The 21,844-nt window shown below is 30.1% G+C and overlaps 1 protein-coding gene across 1 annotated transcript in view; it reads left to right on the forward strand.

Moving 5' to 3' along the window:
- Window positions 1-2,085: 2,085 nt before the first annotated feature.
- The window catches only part of LOC119635133 (protein obstructor-E), a 41,000-nt gene continuing 21,241 nt past the window's right edge, over window positions 2,086-21,844 (forward strand). Inside the window, exon 1 of the mRNA XM_038029729.1 lies at window positions 2,086-2,187. Coding sequence (XP_037885657.1) covers window positions 2,145-2,187 — 43 coding nt within the window. The 5' untranslated portion in view covers window positions 2,086-2,144. The remainder of the gene's footprint in view (window positions 2,188-21,844) is intronic.

The following is a 21,844-nucleotide window of genomic DNA, read 5'->3' on the forward strand; positions in this document are numbered from 1 at the left end:
AACAAAGATCAGATTGGGAATATGTTAAATAAATAATAGATTTTTTTTTTTTTTTTTTTTTTTTTAAATAATATTCGACTTTTGCGCACACATTTCGCGATTCTTTGCTTTATCTTATGGTAACAAGGCTCGAGATTCGTTGAATATGATTTATAAGTTAACTTATTGTTATCCATCGGGGATATATATCATTGTCTTCGTACATACATATACATATGTATCCATGTCAAATGCAATTCATTCACATTCGTCTGTGGATGAAAGTTGATACATATCTGAAAATCATTATTGTATGGGAAATTGTTCAAAATTATCTTATCTACTGGTTGTCTTTGCCCTGAAGAAGACGAAGAAGAAGAAGAAGAAGAAGAAGAAGAAGAAGAAGAAGAAGAAGAAGAAGAAAAATTTGCATATATGAACTTTGATCTTGCCAAGGCTTAATACTATATTAAGTAAATAGTAAAACAAAATAATTTTCATAATATTTCGATTAAATGAATTGATGTAATTCATAATTCATGAAAAATGATTTCAAGGAAATGATCTTCACATGTATGCTAAGTTGTGCTCAGTTAATTATGATCAACTCTTACTAAAATGTCACACACCATAGAATGTCACATGTGCATGTAAGAGTGTGTACGAGTGTGTAACAGTATGCAATAAATATTACACTACACTACACTTATTATCATAACAATCAATAGCATTGTAATCTAGATCACCTCACATCTCTCGACGTATCTATACATACTTGTAAACATCGCAATGAAGGCATTTTGTGAAATGAAAATCAAATGCCAAAAAAAAATAAAAAAAAAAAAAACTAAAGGAGAGAAAAAAAATTCAATAAATTTCAACCCCCACCTTTAAAAATGTATAAATTAAAGACAAAAGGAAAACGACAAAAAAAGCTAAATGATAAATACCGTAAACATATTTGCTGCCGCGTAAGAGCTAACACTTGCATACATACATTCGACGGCACATGTACAAGTAATTTGCATTTACAGAGAGAATATATTAAAATCTGCCGACCAAGTCACAACAGCACAACAGCAAAGTGCTCAAGTGTATTGAACGTCAACTGAGCTTTAACGTTCGCTGCATTACTTGAGTAAGCAAGCACACACACACACACGCACACACAAACATACACAGAGTTGGAAAGAGTGCACGACATAACCGCTTAGAGTACTATTTTTATCTGAAGTTGGCCACGACAGCAAACTTGGTCATCATCATCATCACATCAACACTCCGCAAAAATGTTGTGCAGAAAGAGAGATAGATGTTCGGCCAGAGTTATGTGTATGTACACACTGAGTAAATACTTGTGAGTAAAAAAGTGATACCAATAACAACAATAGCAATAAAAGCTTTTACACATAGGCAAAAGGGAGAGTTTTTTATTAACTGTTATTATCGCTAAGCTCAAGTCTCTGTTACCTTTTCCTCCTATTAAACGGCACTTGAATGTATTTACTCTTTGAATAGCTCTAACGTTACATATTATTCTACTCACTTACATTTGCGTATAACACACTATTAGGAATAGTGGTGCTATAGCAAAATAAACAATCGCCCATGTATGGGTACACGTAAGTGAATAAGTATTTTCTGCATTAACACACACACACACACACACACACACACAGCACAACAGCAATTGTATCGTTGTGATCGCTCGCTTTAGCGCTTTAGCGAGCGCTAATGCGCTAATGTTAATAACATCGACTCCGTTGCTCCGTTGCTCCGTTGCTCCGCTGTTTGGGGATAAAAATATTTACAGTAAACGTTAGCGACGTCAGTTTTTTTTTTTTTTTTTTTTTTTTTGTTTTTTTTTGTTTTGTTTACAGCTGATGCACGCGTGCGCACATTTGCAGCGGTATAAAAAGCGTATGTAAGTTTGCCAACCACACACAGTCGGTTCAAGTGTTTCGCGTTGGCGCAAATAATATCTAGACGAGAGATCTAATCATTCATTCATATTCTGCCTTCAAATTTGGATATACATATATATATATATATATATATATATATATTTTCTTTCAATTTCATTTCATTTCATATTTTTTGTAAAACAACCAACAACGAGCATCAAATTAATTGTTTATTTTATTGGAAAATCTAAAATTTTAAAAATGAACAAATTTCTTATTGTGTTTGTTGCCCTCTTTGGAGCCGGTATGTATTTATCTAGAATTAAAGACGAAACAACTAAATATCAGAAAAAAGAAAAAAAAAGAAAAAAAAAAAAGGAAAAAAACATTTTGCAAATAAATGAAAATCAAATAACAAAGTGTCAAAAAGTGAACAATTACCTAAATTGACTTGAGAGCAGGAGGATATTATATATGCATTATCTCTCTATATTATCTTATATATGGGCTTGTGCTAGAGAAAAGTGTTTTTAATTGAACATTTAAGTGATTTGATCAAAGAGAAATTGCATTTAATTTTTAAAAATAAAATTACAACAACAACAATAATAATAACAACAACAACAAAATGAAAATGAAAATAGAAATAAAAATTATATAAAAAAAACATTTTTTCCTTTGTTGTTGGTTTAATATATTTAATTAAAGTTGAATTGAAAGAAAATGAAAGATTTTTTTTTTTATTTAACAAATTTTTGAATAAATTTCAATATGTATCTGTTGAGTTTTTCTACAACTTTCTGGAATGTGAAATTTTTTTTTGTTGTTACTGCAAACAACATCATGTCGAATAACTGGATTTTAATTGATTTCATGAAAATAGGTTTTTTTTCTTTTGTAAATGTAGTCACTGAATGGATAAAAACAAGTGAGAAAGTCATGTCCACTTCGTGCCTTCTCTTATGATAGACAGGCTTGGGGGCTTGCTTGATTAATTTGATTTTACTTTACTCTAATAAACTTTCAAGTTTCATGTTGTTCTTACAAAAAATGTATTTAATTTTCCCCTTCCAAGATTTATTTTGTTTTTCAATGAGCGTGACTTTTAATAGCTACCTGGCAAAGATGCAGCGCAGGTTTGATGAGCGAACCCATTTATATTCATTTAATATCAAATGAATGCAAATGCAAGACTTGGTGCGTTTTTTTGCAGTTGTTGTTCTCAAGTCCAAACTCTTAGAGAAACTGTCACACAAAAGATTGTTTTTGAGTTTTCCCAAGATAGGAACAACAGTTGCTTTACGATCGTCCGATAGGCTTGATAGACTTGCACACTAAGCTCTAAGCTCCCCCTTTAATGAATTTTGAATGCATTATATTAACATAAGAAAAAATATATATTATTATTATTATTATTATAAATTTAACCAGGGAATAAATTCTAAGACGTAAAAGTCTTCAAGCACTAGCATCGGCTTTATTAAAAACTCTACTCTTTATATATTACAATGATAATAATTTTAGATGAAAACTTAGGCTTATATTTTTCTATTTTTTTTTTTTTTTTATATGAAATTACTAGAAACGATGGTTATCCCTTATTTACGTCGTGTTATTCGAAAGGGTGCAATTGTCATAAACATTTGCAGGAAAAATAAAAATAATTCCAGTAGCTTTCTAGTTGGGTAATAACTGATTTTCTTTCACACTTGAAATACGTTAGTTAAAAGAAATTTCTCCTATAATTGATATCATATCTATATATGTCGGGACCATCGAACTTTAGGAATCAAAAATCATTCTTAAAGAAAATAACTCTCATATAAATTTCTTATCTCTCCCGGAGAATATTCGGCAAAAATGTTTCCGTACGGGCGAACATCTTAAGCATTCGCTGATCATATTTAGTTTCCAAATATTTCGCATCGATGAGATATGTTCACTATATTTGTCGTGTCGAACATTAGGCTTAAAAAACCTCTAATATACCCATTCGCTCGGCCATTACTTGAAGCAATTCATATAATAAATAAAAATTAAATTTTGCCCATATTCTCTTAGCCTGCATTTCTCAAGATCGAATCGACTGAAAAACTGACACTTTATCAGATAGATAGTCTTGATTACTGAAATTTAGTCCACACATTCTTAGTTTGCATTTCTCAAGATCGAATCGACTGGAACACTGGAAGGCAGTTTATCAGATAGATAGTCTTGAATACTGAAATTCTTCTTCGCTTGATTTTCTCAAGATCGAATCGACTGAAAAACTGACACCTTATTATATAGATAGACTTAGACAAGGTAAATATTTTCATGAAGATTGTGTTGCCTTCTAATGAAGATTATGTCTACGTGATGGTAGATAAGTTCACAAAGCACGGAAAACAAATATCAATATAAAATATGTCGCGCAAATATCTATCCTATCCGGGATTTCAATAGTTCTCCGACTATCTAGTAACTGTATTGATCATTTTGAAAACAAAACAAGTCCAAAAAGAACGTTTGACATACAGGAATCCTCCTCTCACATGAAAGTTGCGAGTTTATGACTTAACGTATTAGGCGTTGATTATAAAAATGACGTCAGTCCGTTATCAAAAGGACAAAAGAAAAGGATAAAAAACGAATCTAGCATAAAGGGGATAAAAAGCGATAATTACACACGTTTCTACACATTTTTTTTTATTAATATATAGACATATGCTCCCAGGTGTAGGTTGTATCTGTAGCTATAGTAGAGTTGAGAAAACCGTGAAGATATTTATGAAAACATAATTTTTGGAATAATAATAGTTTTGCGAAGAGCTCGAAAACTTTTAACAAACAATTTGCTTTAATATTATCTAAGTAATAATAAGCTAAAAAAGTATAGTTTGACTGACTATAAGTTTAATGCAAAATGATTTGCATTTCAAAGCATTATATGAGGGTTTCTTCTTTTTTTTTTTAATATATTCATAGTAAATAATCTCTTTTCTTGTAGCGAGTTGTATGAAGCGTCAGTGAAATCGGATGATCTTGAATTTAATATCATTATATGCAATTCATAGTTAGTTAAGTAAGTTCATTAAACTGTGCATAGCATTATTATTATATTACCTAAGCCTTGAGCAAACACTTTAAAAGGGCCTGAAGATTATTAATTTCATATTATCACATAATGGCTTAGCTTAGAATGCATTTCGTATTAAACTTTTGATTTTAGCAAAGCGTAAAGAAATCTTAGATTAGATACTTTTTGCAGTAAAAAGTCACAAGAGGAAATTTGATGCTTTATGATTAGAGAAAAAAATACTAAAAAAAAAAAAAGTAATAGTTCAGGGGGAAGAGAAACTATAAAAAATCTTACTCATGGATTTTCCAAAGCAGTCGAACCCACTTCGCTTTACGGCTAATATATATGTATAAAGAATGACCTCTAAAAAGGTTCTTCTTGACATAGCATTGTTGCTGCTTGTTTCAATAATCCCTAGATATACTTAAGGTAGAGGTGAAGATGCATGAAGAATGATCAAAATGTCAGATCATGTCTATGTTCATTTCTTATGTGCTACACAAAGTTCTCCAAAAAAGAAGAGAATTAAATCCATTTCCACACAGTAATCAATCTTAGTGCTGCCTCATAATTATTATTGTTATTATTATTATTATTATTATTATTATCATTAATTTCGCCAGAGAAATAAATTCTAAGATTAAATGAGCACTTAAAGCACTAGCACGCAAGGCTATCGGCTTTTATTAAAAACTCGACCGCACTTGAGATTCGAATCCACGACCATTGAGATGCTAATCGAGATTTCTTACCTCCGGCAACTAAGGCGGTCTCTCTCATCATTAAATCCAGTAAAAGTCGTTTGGAAAGTAAAACTTTTTGTTATTCATATTTAATTAGTGAAAATTTGATTTTCTTAAAAAAATATTCAAGAATTAGTTTTTTCCCCATTTTTATAAAGAAATTCATGTCACGCCTGCAATAATAATCTTAACGCAGTTATTAAAGCTATCCAAGTTTTCCATCAGCATTATCTGGAAGAACCAATCGATTTTACAGCAATGTAAAACATTTGTTTGTGGCATCAAACACTTCTTCTTACTCTAAAATTTGTTTCTCGTTTTTATAAACATCCCCTGGACTCCACATGTACAACACTTTGCTTTGTTATAATTATAGTCAAAGGATGAAGAGGTTTCTTCCCAAACACCTATCACTTCATGAGAGTAAATAATTGCTTAAGGTATGTCTGTCCATCCGTCCAGCACCGGCTGGAAAATTGGAAGTTACACACTTCGGCGTCATAGATGAAATTTTGTACATAAGTGTGATCTGCTCACCAAGTAAATAGAAGGCAAAAAGGGTTACAAAAAGAATATTCCTTATATCATATCGGCAGATATCGAAATAATTCAAAGTTACATGTAACAGGCCCGAGAAGATGACATCGTGACTTTACGTTTATTTGCTTGATGCGTATGATGATTTCTGATCAGTTGATGTTAATGGGTTTTTACTTTTAATTCTAACTTTTTATAGCTTATCTGTCTTCTAAATTCCTTTCCTAATTCCTTTAATTGCGAATATTGTAAAATGATGTGTTTTTGAACTGAAATTTTTAAACCATAAAAACGATGTAATCGCTTAAATTAAATTTCTTTATCTCTATATCTTTATTATTATAAAGACAAACACAAATCGTTATGTAGTTAATTAAAATATTAGAGAAAAATGGAAAAAAGAAAAGGAGAAAAACAAAAGAAAAATTTATCATTAATCAATACGTTTTTCTTTATTTTTCTTATTTTATTTTATTCGAACAAAATTATATAAAAGTTCATCAATTCAATAACATCTTTTGCACTTTGCTTTTCTTCATTAGCTTGAAAGACGACGTATGCAGTATGCAGTATGCAGTTTTTTTTTTCTTAGCATCAAAGATTAATGCATTTTCATTTACAGATCACAATTATATATATATATATATATATATATACATGTAATGCATTACATATGCCATCGTTTTGTAATAGAGACGAAAGAAATTGAAAGCAGATAAGATGATTATAAAAAGAAAAGTTAGTTATCTTAAAAATGTTAATAGCGTTGTGCAATGATTGCTTTTAATATTGTATCCGTAAACATGTAAATGGTAAATAATTTGTTTCGTGATATTGCATTTTACAAAATAATGCATATGTATTGATATAACACTTACTCTGGCCCACGTCGTAATCATCTTTTGATAGTTTCACACAGTTAATAGTGAACACAGCACTGCAAACAAATTTCTTTGTGCTTAATATCTGCTAATTGGAAAAGTATGCTGCTTTTGACCGCTGATATGATTTACTTATATCGCTCTTCTTATTATTATACATATTAATACAAAGTCGACCTAATCATTGACGGATCAATATTTACAATGCAATCAATCAATTTGCCAAATAAAACTTGTCTCAAAATGAAGCCAACATCTTTCTTTTTCCCTAAGTTTTTTTTATAAATTCCATTTTCATACTCTCTAGACCGCGTTCTGTTGCAAGGTTATATTAAGGGTATATTAAGGTAACAGCCGGAAGGACTATGTGGAGGCCTACCTTCTCTGAATCGCTTTCTGAACCGATCTAAGCTTGTTTGTCCGCTTTTTGCCCAAGCTAAAGAGCTCAATTTTCGAAATATTTTAACACCATTCCTTTGCCCAAGGACGAATGCTGTTGAGAACGGTTCGGATCGGATCATTTTTTCTACCACTCCCCTAACGCATTATTTTGAAAAGTCATTATATGAATAACAGCAAAGAATTAAGCAAAGTTGTGCATGGCATGCAATGGTGGACCGTGCCCTACTGTAGTGTTTTCATTTGTCCCAAAGGACTTTTTAGTTCCGAGTTTATTTCAATTTAAAAACTATAATTAATTAATCGAAATGATTTCATTTATGGAAACGAGCTATAATTGTCTAATAAAGGATAGATTGGAAATTTTGAAGTAAGCAAAGCCCTTTGGCATGGTGTTAAGTGGCCTTTACTATCTATCTCGTCGCTGTGTACCTTTTCATATGTTATTAACAGTTCGTTCTCTTAAAAAGGGCAAGTAGAAGTAGAAAAAACCAAACTTATCTTCAAAGCAATGGATGGCATAAGTATTTGTATATAAAATGTCTAACAAGCGAGCCCGCGCCTTGGCAGTGCTTAATAGCAGCAAAGCCGTCTTGAGATTGTACGACATGAGCTTACGCATAGTCGTATAGCTGAGAGTTGCGACTAACACGTTATGCCCGCGATTTAGACTTGACTTTTCGTTGACATAGCATCGATCGTGTACAATATCCACTAGGCTGCGTCTACTCCCACACTGTTTATTACTCTTTTTTCGCTTCCTTCTAAACTTCATATACATGTATAGGATATCGTTTGAATTGATTGGTGGTATTAAGGGATACCCTTAATACCTTTAGAATATTTCAGTTTTTCAACGGGAAGACATTGAAAGTCTTCAGTTTTTTTCTAAAATATACTTTCTAATGCCGATAAGAAGTCACTTATTTTCAAAATATGAGGTTAGAATATATCAACCACTTGTTCTTGTTTCGAAAAATCTTTAATGCCGGGGGGAATATAAGAAACAAAAGAAAAGGAACTTTTTCTGCGGGGATCTCGCTTCAGACGTGCAAAAAAGGATTGTTGAAGTCTCAAACCCAAATTAAAGGATGTAATCTGAGCTCCGTAATGGCAACGTTCTACAATGGAAAAGTAAGACAAGATATCCATATGTTTATAAAGTGCAGCAGTCGTCCAGCTAAAATTTCTTTACCTTGTAGCCGCATAGCCAACATGAAGTACAAGGAAAACATCGATAATTTGCTTCGAATCGAAAAGCTTTACGACAATTAAAACGATATACGACTGAGGCAATTCTCTTTTATCGAGTATTACAAGAATCATATTTTTCCCTTGTATGGGGTGCACAGCTAAGGAAATGCTACTGTATATGTATGTTTGTATTCAATGCAGTTATTTAGATGTTGGTAAATACAACATCTATCGCCATTGTTGCATTTATATTTCAAGTCAATTCACTTTATATTGAAAGGTTTAAGGCTTGTTTTTGTTTTTTTTTTCTGTTTTTTACCTATTTCTTGCTTTTTTTTCCCGCAAATTCTTCCCCTCTCTAATGTTGTAAAACAGTAAAGTTTTGTTTCATTTTTATTTTGTTAATAAATATTGAAATTCATTTGAATAATAATGAGCTGATGTAGAAAAAAAAAAAAAAAAAAAGGAAAAGAGATTGTGTACGAGTTTATACGCGATGTGTAAGCGATTAAAACAATTTGATTGAAATTTTAATTATTACAATAAGACGTTTGGAAAACTAGTTACCCCAACTATTGCATACGGGCTGCGTAATGAAAGTCTATAACAATTTCCTTTGTGCATGTATGCGTTTGTGTGTGTGTGTGTGTGTGTGTATGTATGTGTGTAGGCATATTATAATATGACTTAAAATTCAATAATATTTCTCATACAAGTTTTTCTGGTATTTTCACTTCTTTGACATTGACATTGTTAGCTTTTTTGTTCATTCACTTTTAATTTTTTTAGTTTTTTTTTTTTTTTTTTCTTCTTAAATTTTTAATCTCAGATATAAAAGGTCAGTTTTCTCTTAAGTTAAGTAAACAATTTTTAAACAAACGCATAACTTTGCATTAATTAATATATAAAGTGATTGGTTTTTTTTTTTTTTTTTTTTTGTTTTTTTTTTTTTTTTTTTTGAAATTTTCCTAAAATCAATAAATACCATCTCTCTATCATGTTAATGAATACATTATTTGGGTCAATGCTTAATTGGTACTAAAAAAATATATATAAAAAAAAAAAAAGAAAAGACAAACAAACCAACAAACAAACAAAAAAGACAATTTATAAACATATAATGAAATAGTTTTTTTTTTTTTTTTGATCTTTTTTTAACTCTATATGTTAAATACTTTAAATAGCTTATAGCAAGCGTTCAATGGCATGAGTTTGTCATCGGAAAGGTCATAGATTGGAGAGTAATGCAAAAAAAAAAAAAAAAAAAAAAAAAAAAAAAAAAAAAAAATGTGTATTGAAATAAAAAAAAGATTTAAATATTGCTAGAGGAGACAAGCAATTAAAAATATCTCTCTAAAAATAAATATTTAAATAAAATTTAAAAAAAAATAAATTGTATGAACTTTTGTTACACTTTTTTTTTTTCCTTTTTTTTTTTTTTTGCTCTGTGTTTGTGTTTGCATAGTACTTTTTAGTTATGAAATTCAATACAATTAGACTAATTAGTAATTTTTAACATGGTAGGTCAGAGACACTTCTATTGAATGTGAACGTAAATAAGAAACGAATCTTGGATGACTTTCATCCGTATTGGTTTTTAAGAGAGACTCTATCTAATATTCAAACCACATTTCTGTCCAATTTCTACTCTAAGCCTGAAAAACTTGGTTATGTCTGTTCTTAGGCCCATCACCGAAGGATGAAGGGCTAAGGTTTGCAATGCCCAGAAGGAAACATCAGAGACCCAGCATTAAATTCTAAATCGATTTAAGCTCTCTCACCTGTCCGTGTGTGTATCTGTCTACATCTATTCAATCTATGCTCGTTTAATATGTATTTCGGTTTCTCTACCAAATTTAGGCTTTTGGCTTTTACTTACTTACATCCAATCTTTTCCCGAGACTTTCAACTCTCCAATCGAGGCTACCTTATGTGGCTGTAATTTTTCATATCATGAAATTTAAATTCAATCTTCATTTGCAGTTTTTTAACTGCGATTTAATCTGCATCTGTTGAGATTTTCGAAAGAATTTTAAACGCAATCATAAAATAATATAAAGCGAAAAAGTTTTGATTTTTGACAGAAATTTTGGTATCCTTGGAGAATTCTGTATATTCTTTTTCCTCCTCTTTTGTGTCACCATAAAAAAATAGCATAAATAAGAAGTTTCAAGTAAATACCCTAAAGACATTTGAATTTTCTTTTTGGATGACACACAATAGTTTCTTGATTAATAAAAGATTTTTCATGCTTGCGACTCGATATCATGTTTTATACACCGTATAGCCCTACGTCTAGCTAGATCCGATTATTTATTCTACTATTCAAATTATTAAATGTCTTGGTTTTTTTTTTCAAATAATAAAAAAACATTTTACGCATTCCCGTAAGACTTTTTTCATACCTTTTTTTCGGTAGACAGAACGAAAAAACCCAAAAAGATTTTCAAATTTTGTGTATACCTCACTAGCTGCAATAAATTGAATCAAAACGCCACCCTTTTCTCGAAATACGTAATTAAATATTCTCTTCCAACAAATAGTATAAAAAGAAATACAAAAATTCCTTCGTTATAGAGAAAGCGCGAAATGTGGTTAGCATTAAACACATTTGTAGTAAGTAGGTACAGAACGACATAAAAATTGTTTTCAAAATCTTCCTTAACCCTTATCGAATTACGTTGAGATTTTGAGGATCATTTCAACTTTTTCTCAGCAAATTTCGTTTATTTCATATGGGATTTCCAAAAAAAAAAAAAGAAGAAGAATATGTGGTCTATATGTTATATTTCATGTTCATATATCACCATAAATTATAAACATAAGCTAAAAACAAATTCTAATTATTCCCAGGCTTCTTACCGGTTCACCATAATATGATTCGTTATAAAAACACGTGGTTCGATTAGGATTAAAGCAAAACACCTGAGCATATGTTGAGCTCAATAGCGGCATATTTAGTTGTAGATCAAAATTGTGTAAATGAAATTAATTTTGAAAGGTTCGATTATTCTTAGACCATAGCCCCCCCAAACTCCGTTTACAAATGTAAATACCGCATATTACTATTCATTGTTGACCGAATAAGAAAAAACTCCTAAAAATATGCTACATTTTTTTATTTATTAATTAAAATGTATTTATATTCATTTATTTATTGTGGTGCACTGAACACATCGCGCGCATTGCTTATTACTTGTTTGCCAGATAATTAATACAACAATTATTCGAAAAAATATGCATGCACTGTATAATTTGTATTGTTTATATATATATATGTAGTATGTAGTTTACATATATATATGTCAGGTTTGTCTTTTTTATTTCGTAAGAAAGAACAAACAATGTGATAATATGATATAAAATGTTTTAAAAATAACTTCATTAACATAAAACCCACTATAATTACAATAAATCATCGTGGCTATGTGTTAAATATCATTTTAAGCAGAGTTCATGTTTTTCCGTTTTAATGTACGTATTGGCTTTTTTCCCTCCCCCCTTCTAAGATATACTAAGTAGTCTAAGAAATATCAAGTGCAATGATAGAAGAAACGTTAGCTAGTCTTAAATATTATTTTATTGGACCTAAGCACATATCCACATTGAAGTTCCGCCTTACATCACTTGCACTTATTTCTGCACTCGTTCAGATGTCCGACGAAAGATAAAAGCTGAAGTTTATCTTATGTCTTGATTTAAAAAAATCTTCATTAGGATAAATTACTTATATAATGTTCACTTTATTTTGAATATATAACCGCACTGCCAACTGACAAAACGAATACCGTAAGTCGCTTCAGAAAATGATTTAAGAAATCTCTTGCCGAGATTTTTAGAATTTTTGAACCGTTCTCCGCTTTGTTGGAACACTTGGTATATATAAGTGCATAGAGGTTTTAAACTTTTGCGATTGGAATTTTATGACTTTGATAGTAATCTGCCATAAAATCAGTACTGTGCAAAAGGATTGTTTAGATATATTTTTCTTTTATTACATGTACAATTTTCATTATGGATTCGTTTATATGATTTGTCCATAAGTGTAAGTCTAAAGTGGAAAAGAGAAAGAATATCATATGTAAGCAGAAATATATGCCGGTCGACTATTGTATATGAAAACCAGATGACATTGAATGAATACCACGATACAATAATAATAATAATAATAACAACAACAACAACAGCAGCAACAACATTAATAACAAATAGAGCGACTTGTAGCAAGTCATATGAAAGCCAAGCAACTTTACTAAAATTAATACGTATACATATATAATGTGAAGCCAACTCATATAAAATGCATTTCCTGTTTGACCATTTGCTTTTGGCAAATGTGTGTTAATTAAAGTTTGCTTAGAAATGAATTAAATTTTTCTTTGGTATGAGGAAAATTACTTGAAAAACTAATTACCAGTACATAAAATTGAATAACTTTTCAGTTTTCTTAATTTGAATTATGATTACATTATGAATATGTGTTATATTATATGTGCATACGTTACTTGCTTACTTACATCGAGATTTTGATAATATAAAATATTATTACATTTCTTTTCTATATTCATTTTTTTTTCCCCAAAAATTTTGGTTAAATAAATGAAGTCTTACATATTTCATTTCCAAGCTTATGGAATATTTTATGCAATTGTAAATCATTTTCTCTGGGTCTATATATTACAATGCATTTTTTCTTTCTACCCATTATAGCATACTAGAAGGAATGAAATTATGTTCGGTTTGAGTCGAATTTTTTGTTAGTAAGTGCATAATAATTCTTCTTCTTTTTTTTTTTTTTTTTTTTGTTTTCTGCATTATTGTATACGTAATAAACTCCATAGAAATAAGCTTCCATAGTATAACTAATAATGGTGTATAACAATGTACAAGGTAAGGATGAATAAACTGCATTTCAATAGCATACATGTATGTCTATGTGATATATGTGATCATACATAAGAAGGGGCAGGGTTTCTTTCAAATATTTCGATGAAACTTGCAATAACATGGCACTAATGTCCAACTTTTAGTACGAACTTTAAGCTTTTGGTGAATAAAATATGAGCATAGAAAGCGATTTAGTTAAATTCCGAACCTCATCTGCTCGACAAAGACAGAGAAAGTCATAAGAACTGGGTCCGTTACTTTAAACGAAACTTTGACAGATGTTAGATGATGGAGAAGCTTAACACGTATGTGGACACTTTGCGTACATTTTTGAACGCTTCAAGCATTTAATAAACTGAAGATACCCTCTGGCGTTGTATTGTAGATAAAAATGCGTATGCATCTCCTTAGATAAAAATAAGGGTATAATAATTTTCTTTTCCAATTTTAATTTTTCATTTTTTATTTAAATAATACATTAAAAAATATAACACATTTACGGCATATAAGCGCAAGAACATTTAAAACATTTAATATAGCAAATAGTAGAAATATTTCTTAGATACATATATAGAGAGAGATAGACTTAAATATTAATTTTCTAAGATTTGTGTTTACCTTATGCTTCTTCTACTCTTTGTAAATGTAAGTTCAAATATTAATCAAACTTAAAATTTGACCGAATAATATATTGCATTTTTTTTTCGACCCCATGTTCAGTTATAAAATGATACCAAGAAATACTTTATATCTTACTGTAATGAATTATAAAAATATGAATTTCTAAATAAATTTTTCTATAAATATAATAGTAAAACAAAAAATATTTAAAAAAAAACAAATTGAGCTTGATAATTAGACTTGCCTTAACGAGTCTTACATTCAAGAATGTAAAAAGTATTTGGATGTCAAATTTGGATTAATCGATGTTTCAATTTTAAAAAGTTCGTTTTAAAATTCTTTTTATTTTATTTCTGAATTTGTATGGTCGTGGGTATGGTATCTTGGCATCTGAAGTAAGTTCTTTACTTTATCTTTTCCTACCGAGAGAACGACGGACGTACGACCTGACAAGTAAGTTAGCCTATTTAGATCGATTCAACATCCTGGACTAATTGAGAACGTAAAAGAAATTTTAACAGTCTTTTTTCTGGTTGTTGTAATCGAAATCACAAAATCAAAATAAAGTAACCCTAATCAAGAGTATAAAATGCTTCTAAATTGTATTGTATGAGGCTACAGTAATTAAAAGGAATCCGATCGAGTTCACGTTTACTAAAAACATTAATAGAAGTAAATAAGATACACTCTTTTGGATTGAATTACATTAATTTTTAAATTTAATTCATAGATAACAGCTAAATTTTTTACATCACTTTGTGAACAGATACATTTTCCGATTTTAGTAAACAACTAAATGGACGCAAGGAAGTGTGGACAACTTACCTACGTTAATCAAAAAAATTTGCATTTTACGATATTACATTAGATTAGATATTAGATTAAATACGAAGTTTAGGAAAAAAGTTAGGAGGAAAATTTGTCGTTACTAGAGATTCCTTTTGTATGCACTGCTTGCACGATTTTATGGTCTTTATAAAAAAATCTTTTAGTTTCCGAAATCAAAGAAAATATGTTTGGAAGTAAATAGCTAAGTATAGCGTAAGAAAAAATATTTGTCAAATGTTGACGGATCATGCTTTTTTTTCTTATTAAATAAAAAACTTTCGTATTCATGAGAAAAATTACACTAATATATTATTATTTAGTTGGCAGTGATACAACGATATTTGTTTCAGTAGTAGTATTACGTGATGCATTGTTAAAATTAAAACATCTAAAATTGTCAGCTGGCAATGCTGCTATTATATGTGTATAATAAATTATATATCGTAAGCGTGATGAAATTGCTTTCTCATTAAAAATCTTCAATTTGTGAAAGAAGTACAATAAAAATTGCGAAAAAATTATCGGTTGTGTCTGGAAAAACTTCTTTTACAAATTACAACCAAACCAAATAAATTTTTAGAATATTTTGTAAGCCCTACGGTGAAAAAACTTTTCGCCAGTAACATGTATGAGTTGGCGTCTTAAAATTTTTTCTTGCAAGACCTTGCAAAATTGCACCATTTTATCGTATGTAAAATGTAGGAAAAACCAACCCGGGAAAATAAATAGATCTTATTACATTAGAATTCGTGTGTTTTCCCGTAAATATCGCGTGTGATCAAATATGTTATTTAATTCGAGGATATATATAATTTGTTACAAACTTTGCGTATATCATTTCTATACAAAATATAAGAGAAAGTCCTACACATTTTGCGCTTAAATAGAAGAACCATCTTTTTGGAGAAAGAGTAAATTCTAAATGTAAGTCTTTTATATCAGTCAATCAACCAGGGCGGAGTACGCCTTTTTTATACTAGATACGTCAACGTTAATGTGAAAAGTCTTCGCCAAATTCAAAATTTTTCTTTCATTGACTACCTAGTAAGAAACGATGGACATTGATAGCTAATTTAGAATCTCTTGGTAATGATATAGTATTTGGCACTTTGTTTCTACTTGCCTAATGTGTGTGCAATAGTGGTAAGCACTAAATTGGCAATCGAGGCAAGGACGTAATGTATATTTGTTTCATGTCAATTATTTTACAAGATAAGATTTTATTACCTACGCAAAGCAAGAAAGTTGGTTAGTCAGTTTCGAATGAATTTTTTAGTTAGCTGTTTACGTCTCAATCTGTACGATCCGAACGCTTTTTGCATCAAACCTTCAAAGAATTCAGTTTTAAGTTTGTTTAGAGTTTCAACTATTCTACTAGCTATTAACTGCAATATATTGGAACACGTGTTTATGAGCAGATCTCTTCTGTTTTCTAAGTCAAATTTTTTTTAGATTATCTTCATGGTCATAAGGTTATTTTAATATTTCATGTAATGAATTAGGTAAAGCTTCGGCGCCGTGTTTTTAATTTAGACTGCAAGTAACAAACTACAGATGACCAGAGGACAAAGTACAGAAAGCTTAACTGACTTTTTCTACAACCTATGCAGTGCAGTGCAGACAATATAACCCGTTTAAAGAGATGAAGAGAATTATATATAGTAAGCATACCCGAAGAAAGTTGTTTTCGAAGAGATAGATGAAATTCAATTTTAAATTTTCACTTTTAATATAATAACGTTTTCAAGACCCGCCTTACAGTCCTTTAAGCCTCTTAAAGGGGGCACTTTCAGCTTAAACTAAACTAAATCTTAACAATGTTGTGCGACAAACTATTGAACAACGCAATTTATCTTACTAGAAAGCAGGCGGGATGCTAAGCATTCAATTTTAATACCCTTGCGACACACTTAAGAGGAGAATTTAAATTTAAATTCAAGATTTTTATATGATATGACCACGATTTGTATTGACTCATAGAAAATGAAGATAGGGATTGTTTTCATATATCACAAGTTGTTGATAAAGAATTTTTCCATAGCTTACCGAACTGTCCCATTAGTTATAAAATGTTATACACCTGCGATAAGCTTAATATAAGATAGACAGGAATATTAAACTAAAATATCAAAGTTCTCAATACTAGACGCTTGTTTATTATATATGTAATAGGAAGAACAATTATTCATAAAATATTCAAACTTTTATTCTACAATTTTTCTACGAAAAATGGAAAGGAAGGAAAACGTCATCATTTTATATATTTGTATGAAATGTATTCAAATATATATATATAGATATATTTCTTTTAGTTTCTGCTGACGGAAACACAATATTACTTTACTGTAACGTTTTCATAATGACAGCTAAAGCATAAAATGTTGTAGTTTTTCTATTTTTGTCGGTATATTGTTGCAGATGAAATCAACTCTTAAACCCAGGTGCTTATAGGTTGAAGGAGACATTCACATATATATAACATTGTCTTACGCAGATGGCAAACAAATTTTGAAACTCTTAAATAATTTTTGACACATCCCTGTGTATAATTTGCAATTCATGTCTTGTCGAAGAGTTAGTGCACTTTTCTTTTCTTTATTTTTTTACAATCTTACAATGAAAGCAAAAAAGTAAATCCTTTCAAAAAAATATATATTTTGTAGTAACACTTACATGTTACTTTGTTTATTATATCAAAGCTTTTTATACAAACATATTATTATATAATTTTTTCTCTTTGTTATGTTTTAATTTTGTTGTACCATCTTTTCCACTGTCAAAAAGTATTTCATTTGTCATACAAACTTGTGTATGTGCATTAGCTTCGTATGACAAGTGTTGCACTGAACACATGTGTGTGGCAAAATTTGTAAATATTCACACATATATATATATATATATATATATATATATATATATATATTTATATATATAACATCTTCTATTGAGAGTAAGAGAGAGATAGAGAACGATAACGAAAGAAAGAGAGGGAGAAGAACCGAGTCTGGCAAATATTTGAATACCATTATAACTGGCTTTAACGAAGAGTAAAATGTAAATAAAAACGTGCTAAAATACCAGTAAACACAACAATTTTTTCAACAAACATACACATACATATAAATACCCTTTTTATACGTAATCATATGTAGAGATCGTTGCGTGCTTTTTTTTTTATACACACTTCTTTTTTTTTTTTTTTTTTGTTTTATTTTGCTTATAAGCTTAATAAGTGAAATAAAGTCTCAGTTGTTTTCCATTTCCATGCTGAAAAAGGATAGAGTAGATTGTTGTTATCTGGCTGGTTGCTGGTACTTTTTGCTTGACTTATAAAAATACTTTTGTATAGCAATATTTCTCACAATATGCAGCAGTGATGTGCAAGTGCCTTACTTTCATAGTTAATATTAATTTTCAGGTTTTTATGATACAATTTCAATTTGCCTTTATGGGCTTTTAGTTAATCGGCAAACAATGAAATGTGATGAAGATAGAGTAAAAAAGAATTTACTCATAAAGAAAAAATAAAAAGACATGTGTGGCCTTAGGGGCTATCTGGGAGTAGTCTGAAAGCACCCACTTGGATCACTTTCGTCCGTAAGACCATTGTTAAGCATTACTGACAACAGCAATTTCTGTACGTCGATAAAGTAGTTTCATGAATATCAAAATTTTCTATCTTCTTCTTCTTCTTAGTTTTATCAGTTTTCATTCCACATTCGTTCAAGTGACAAAGTTTCATCCTCACCTTGCACCCCTCGCTGATGACACATTCAAATTTTGCATTTTATGTAATTGTTGACCCGATTTGAGTTTATTCTGCAGCGTAAACGTGTGTCATTAACAAAATCTTGCATCCAAGGGTGGTTACTCACACCGAATGGCTTATTCATTATTATCGGTGGATATTTGATTCTATTGTACTCGTTGTTAATACACTTCCTTACTTACATATACGCACACAGTCTACATATATATACATAAATATGTACGCGTCGCTTGCTTGGTTAGTGGTGTAAGTCCTTTCTTGAGAAACACTTAACTAAACGTGCAATCTGCTATGAACTTTTTATCTATAAAATATTCCAAAAAAAATCTATGGAAGTTTCACATATCTATCCATCACCTTTGAAATTTTTAACGCCTCATACTTTTATTTATGGTTATAAAAAAGTGAACGGGATAAAATTTATCTTCCACTTCTTCTATTAATAAGAACAAGTGAATCCCCCCCACGTCATAACGGCCTTCATAATCGATGTAGAATTAACTTGAGTTGTCGCGATCTTCTCTCCAATTCGATTTATCTGCTACCCATACCGCTAGTATCTTCATTTTTGGGACCAGGCGGGTGTCGAAAGTAGACTTCTCACAGACACACAGAGAGACAGGCATGATTTAATCGATTCAGAATTTCATGCTGATCAAGAGGATATGTACTTTCTAGGGTCTGTAGGAAGCTTTCTTTCGAGTGTTGCAAAGGTTATGACAATATGACTATATCACCATCCTTCGGCGAGGGGTATAAAAATTCTTCGAAATATTCATGATTTTTTCAATAGAAATTTGCGTAAGTAATGTTATTATATTTGTAAACACTTTGAAAAGGGCGTAAGTTCATTTGATGTCATCAAAGCCATGGATTCCTTTTAAGTAGCATTTTAAAAACGATCGCATTGTAAAATTAAATCAATTGAACTTTTACCAAACATAAATTGACTTAAATGGACTTGCATTATTTTCAAAGAAAACTTCTCTTATATATATATATATATATATATGTATAAGTATATTTAATAAGTAAGATTGTTGGAAATTTAGTTTTACCACAAATACCGCAATAAAACGTGTTTTTTTGAAAACCATCGACAAATGACTGCAGAAAGACTTTGTAAAATGATATGCAAGTTTTGTTGAAAGACTTATAAACAATCGATAGATCTCTCTCTCTCTCTCTCTCTCTCTCTCTCTCTCTCTCTCTCTCTCTTTCTCTCTCTTGTCAATAAAACAAACAAGTTGTTGAAAATGTGAAGAATTAAGAGATAAAACCGCCTGCTATATCATTCATCCGTATAGAGGTTATAAACTTTTTCAAAAAGAAATGAACAAATTTTCTCAATCATCTGTTTCGTAATAAAAAGAGGAATACAAGCCTTCGAATTGCCTGCTAGGGAAAAATCGAAAGTAGCACTATGTTCGTTCTAGCTAACGGGACTAAAGTCTGCACATATCAATAGAGCGGTCGAAAAGGTAAACTTTGTTAAATGTAATAGAATTCGGATGGAATTGTTTCGTCTCACCGTATGGTGCTGTTTATTAGCATGAGAACGATGCATACTCTTATCGTGGTAAAAAGAGATCTGAAGAACAGGGTTTGTAATCTTTTATGACCCAGTAAGCTTGTGATCTCATTGCATTTAAAAGTTTATTACTCATTGAAATTTTATTCACCGACAAACTTATGACGACTTAAATGACCGAAGTTAGTGGTGGATAATTAAAAGTCAATTTCTTTCCCGATGGCTTCAGTGGTTGACACTTTTTCCATATTAAGAATCCCTACATAATGTGCAAGCGAGATTCTTTCCTAATACGCCCTGTTTCTTTAGTCTAATTCGATTTAGGAATTTCAAATCCTTGTGTTTACTGTTACTGTTAGTGAGAGACTTAATACGCAAGAAAATAAGGAACATATTCCATGCAGGGTATGCCGGGAGGGCAACGTTGAGAAATCTTCAAATTGTTATATTATCTCAAGAAAATGTTTGCTATTAATATACTTTTATCACTTCTGACATGCATTACTCTTCACCTTTCATTTGTTTCATTTGTTCTACTTTGTTTTTGTTGTTGACACTTTTTTCAATCAACTTATCTATCAGGGATTTGTTGTTTGTAAACATAATTAAAAATATTAATTATAGTTATATTTGTATATAGTATTTAAACAAATTAGTTTCCCGTGTTTGTGTATTTATGCTTGTTTAATTATTTACTTATATTTTATTTTATTATTATGTATATTGTTGTTGTTAAATATTGATCATTTAATTGTAATTGAAATATATTCCTCTCATGATATATTTAATGATTGCTATGACCTGCAAACTGCGGCTGTTTAATTAAATTAGTTAACCGCCATCATCATAGGGCAAAGCAAAAAAAAAAAAAAAAAAAAACTCCTACAAATGTACAGACTGCACAGACGACGCAGTAACGCAAAAACATAAATTTAATTATTTATGAATTTATTTACCGATATATTATTGCTATGCTCCTTTTTTTTCACTTTAAATTTTCCTTAATATTATTTTTTTGTTTGTTTATTATTTGTTTTTATGTAATTTGTAAACACACACTCATATAAATGGATATCAGATACTCATGCTTATTCACAGAAAATACAATGATAAGAATTTTATTAGCAATTAAACAATATCATTATTAATTAGCATAAAGATTTAATTAAAATTTAACAATCACTAGTCTTTTGATGAGAAAAAAGTAAATTCTAATAATAATAATGATAATAGTAATGTTTAACGATGCAGTAATAAATGCACTTGAAATTTAATAAATTTTCCATTAGCTATTGAGATTTGTTTACTTACGCACTTGACAGTATTTGTTTAATAAAATGATATTTGCTTAGGGTTTTGAAAGCACCTTTTAAAGGCTGAAGGATAGGCCGCAAGCACAAGCACTTAATGCAGTTTATGATTGTCGCGGACCAAAAAAAATTAAGAATCCAATAATCTTCTTAAGTGCTAAGAGCAACTGTAAAAATATAGATTGGTTGGGTAAAAACCT

Source organism: Glossina fuscipes, unplaced genomic scaffold (genome assembly GCF_014805625.2).
Source record: "Glossina fuscipes isolate IAEA_lab_2018 unplaced genomic scaffold, Yale_Gfus_2 3, whole genome shotgun sequence".
Taxonomy (NCBI): domain Eukaryota; kingdom Metazoa; phylum Arthropoda; class Insecta; order Diptera; family Glossinidae; genus Glossina; species Glossina fuscipes.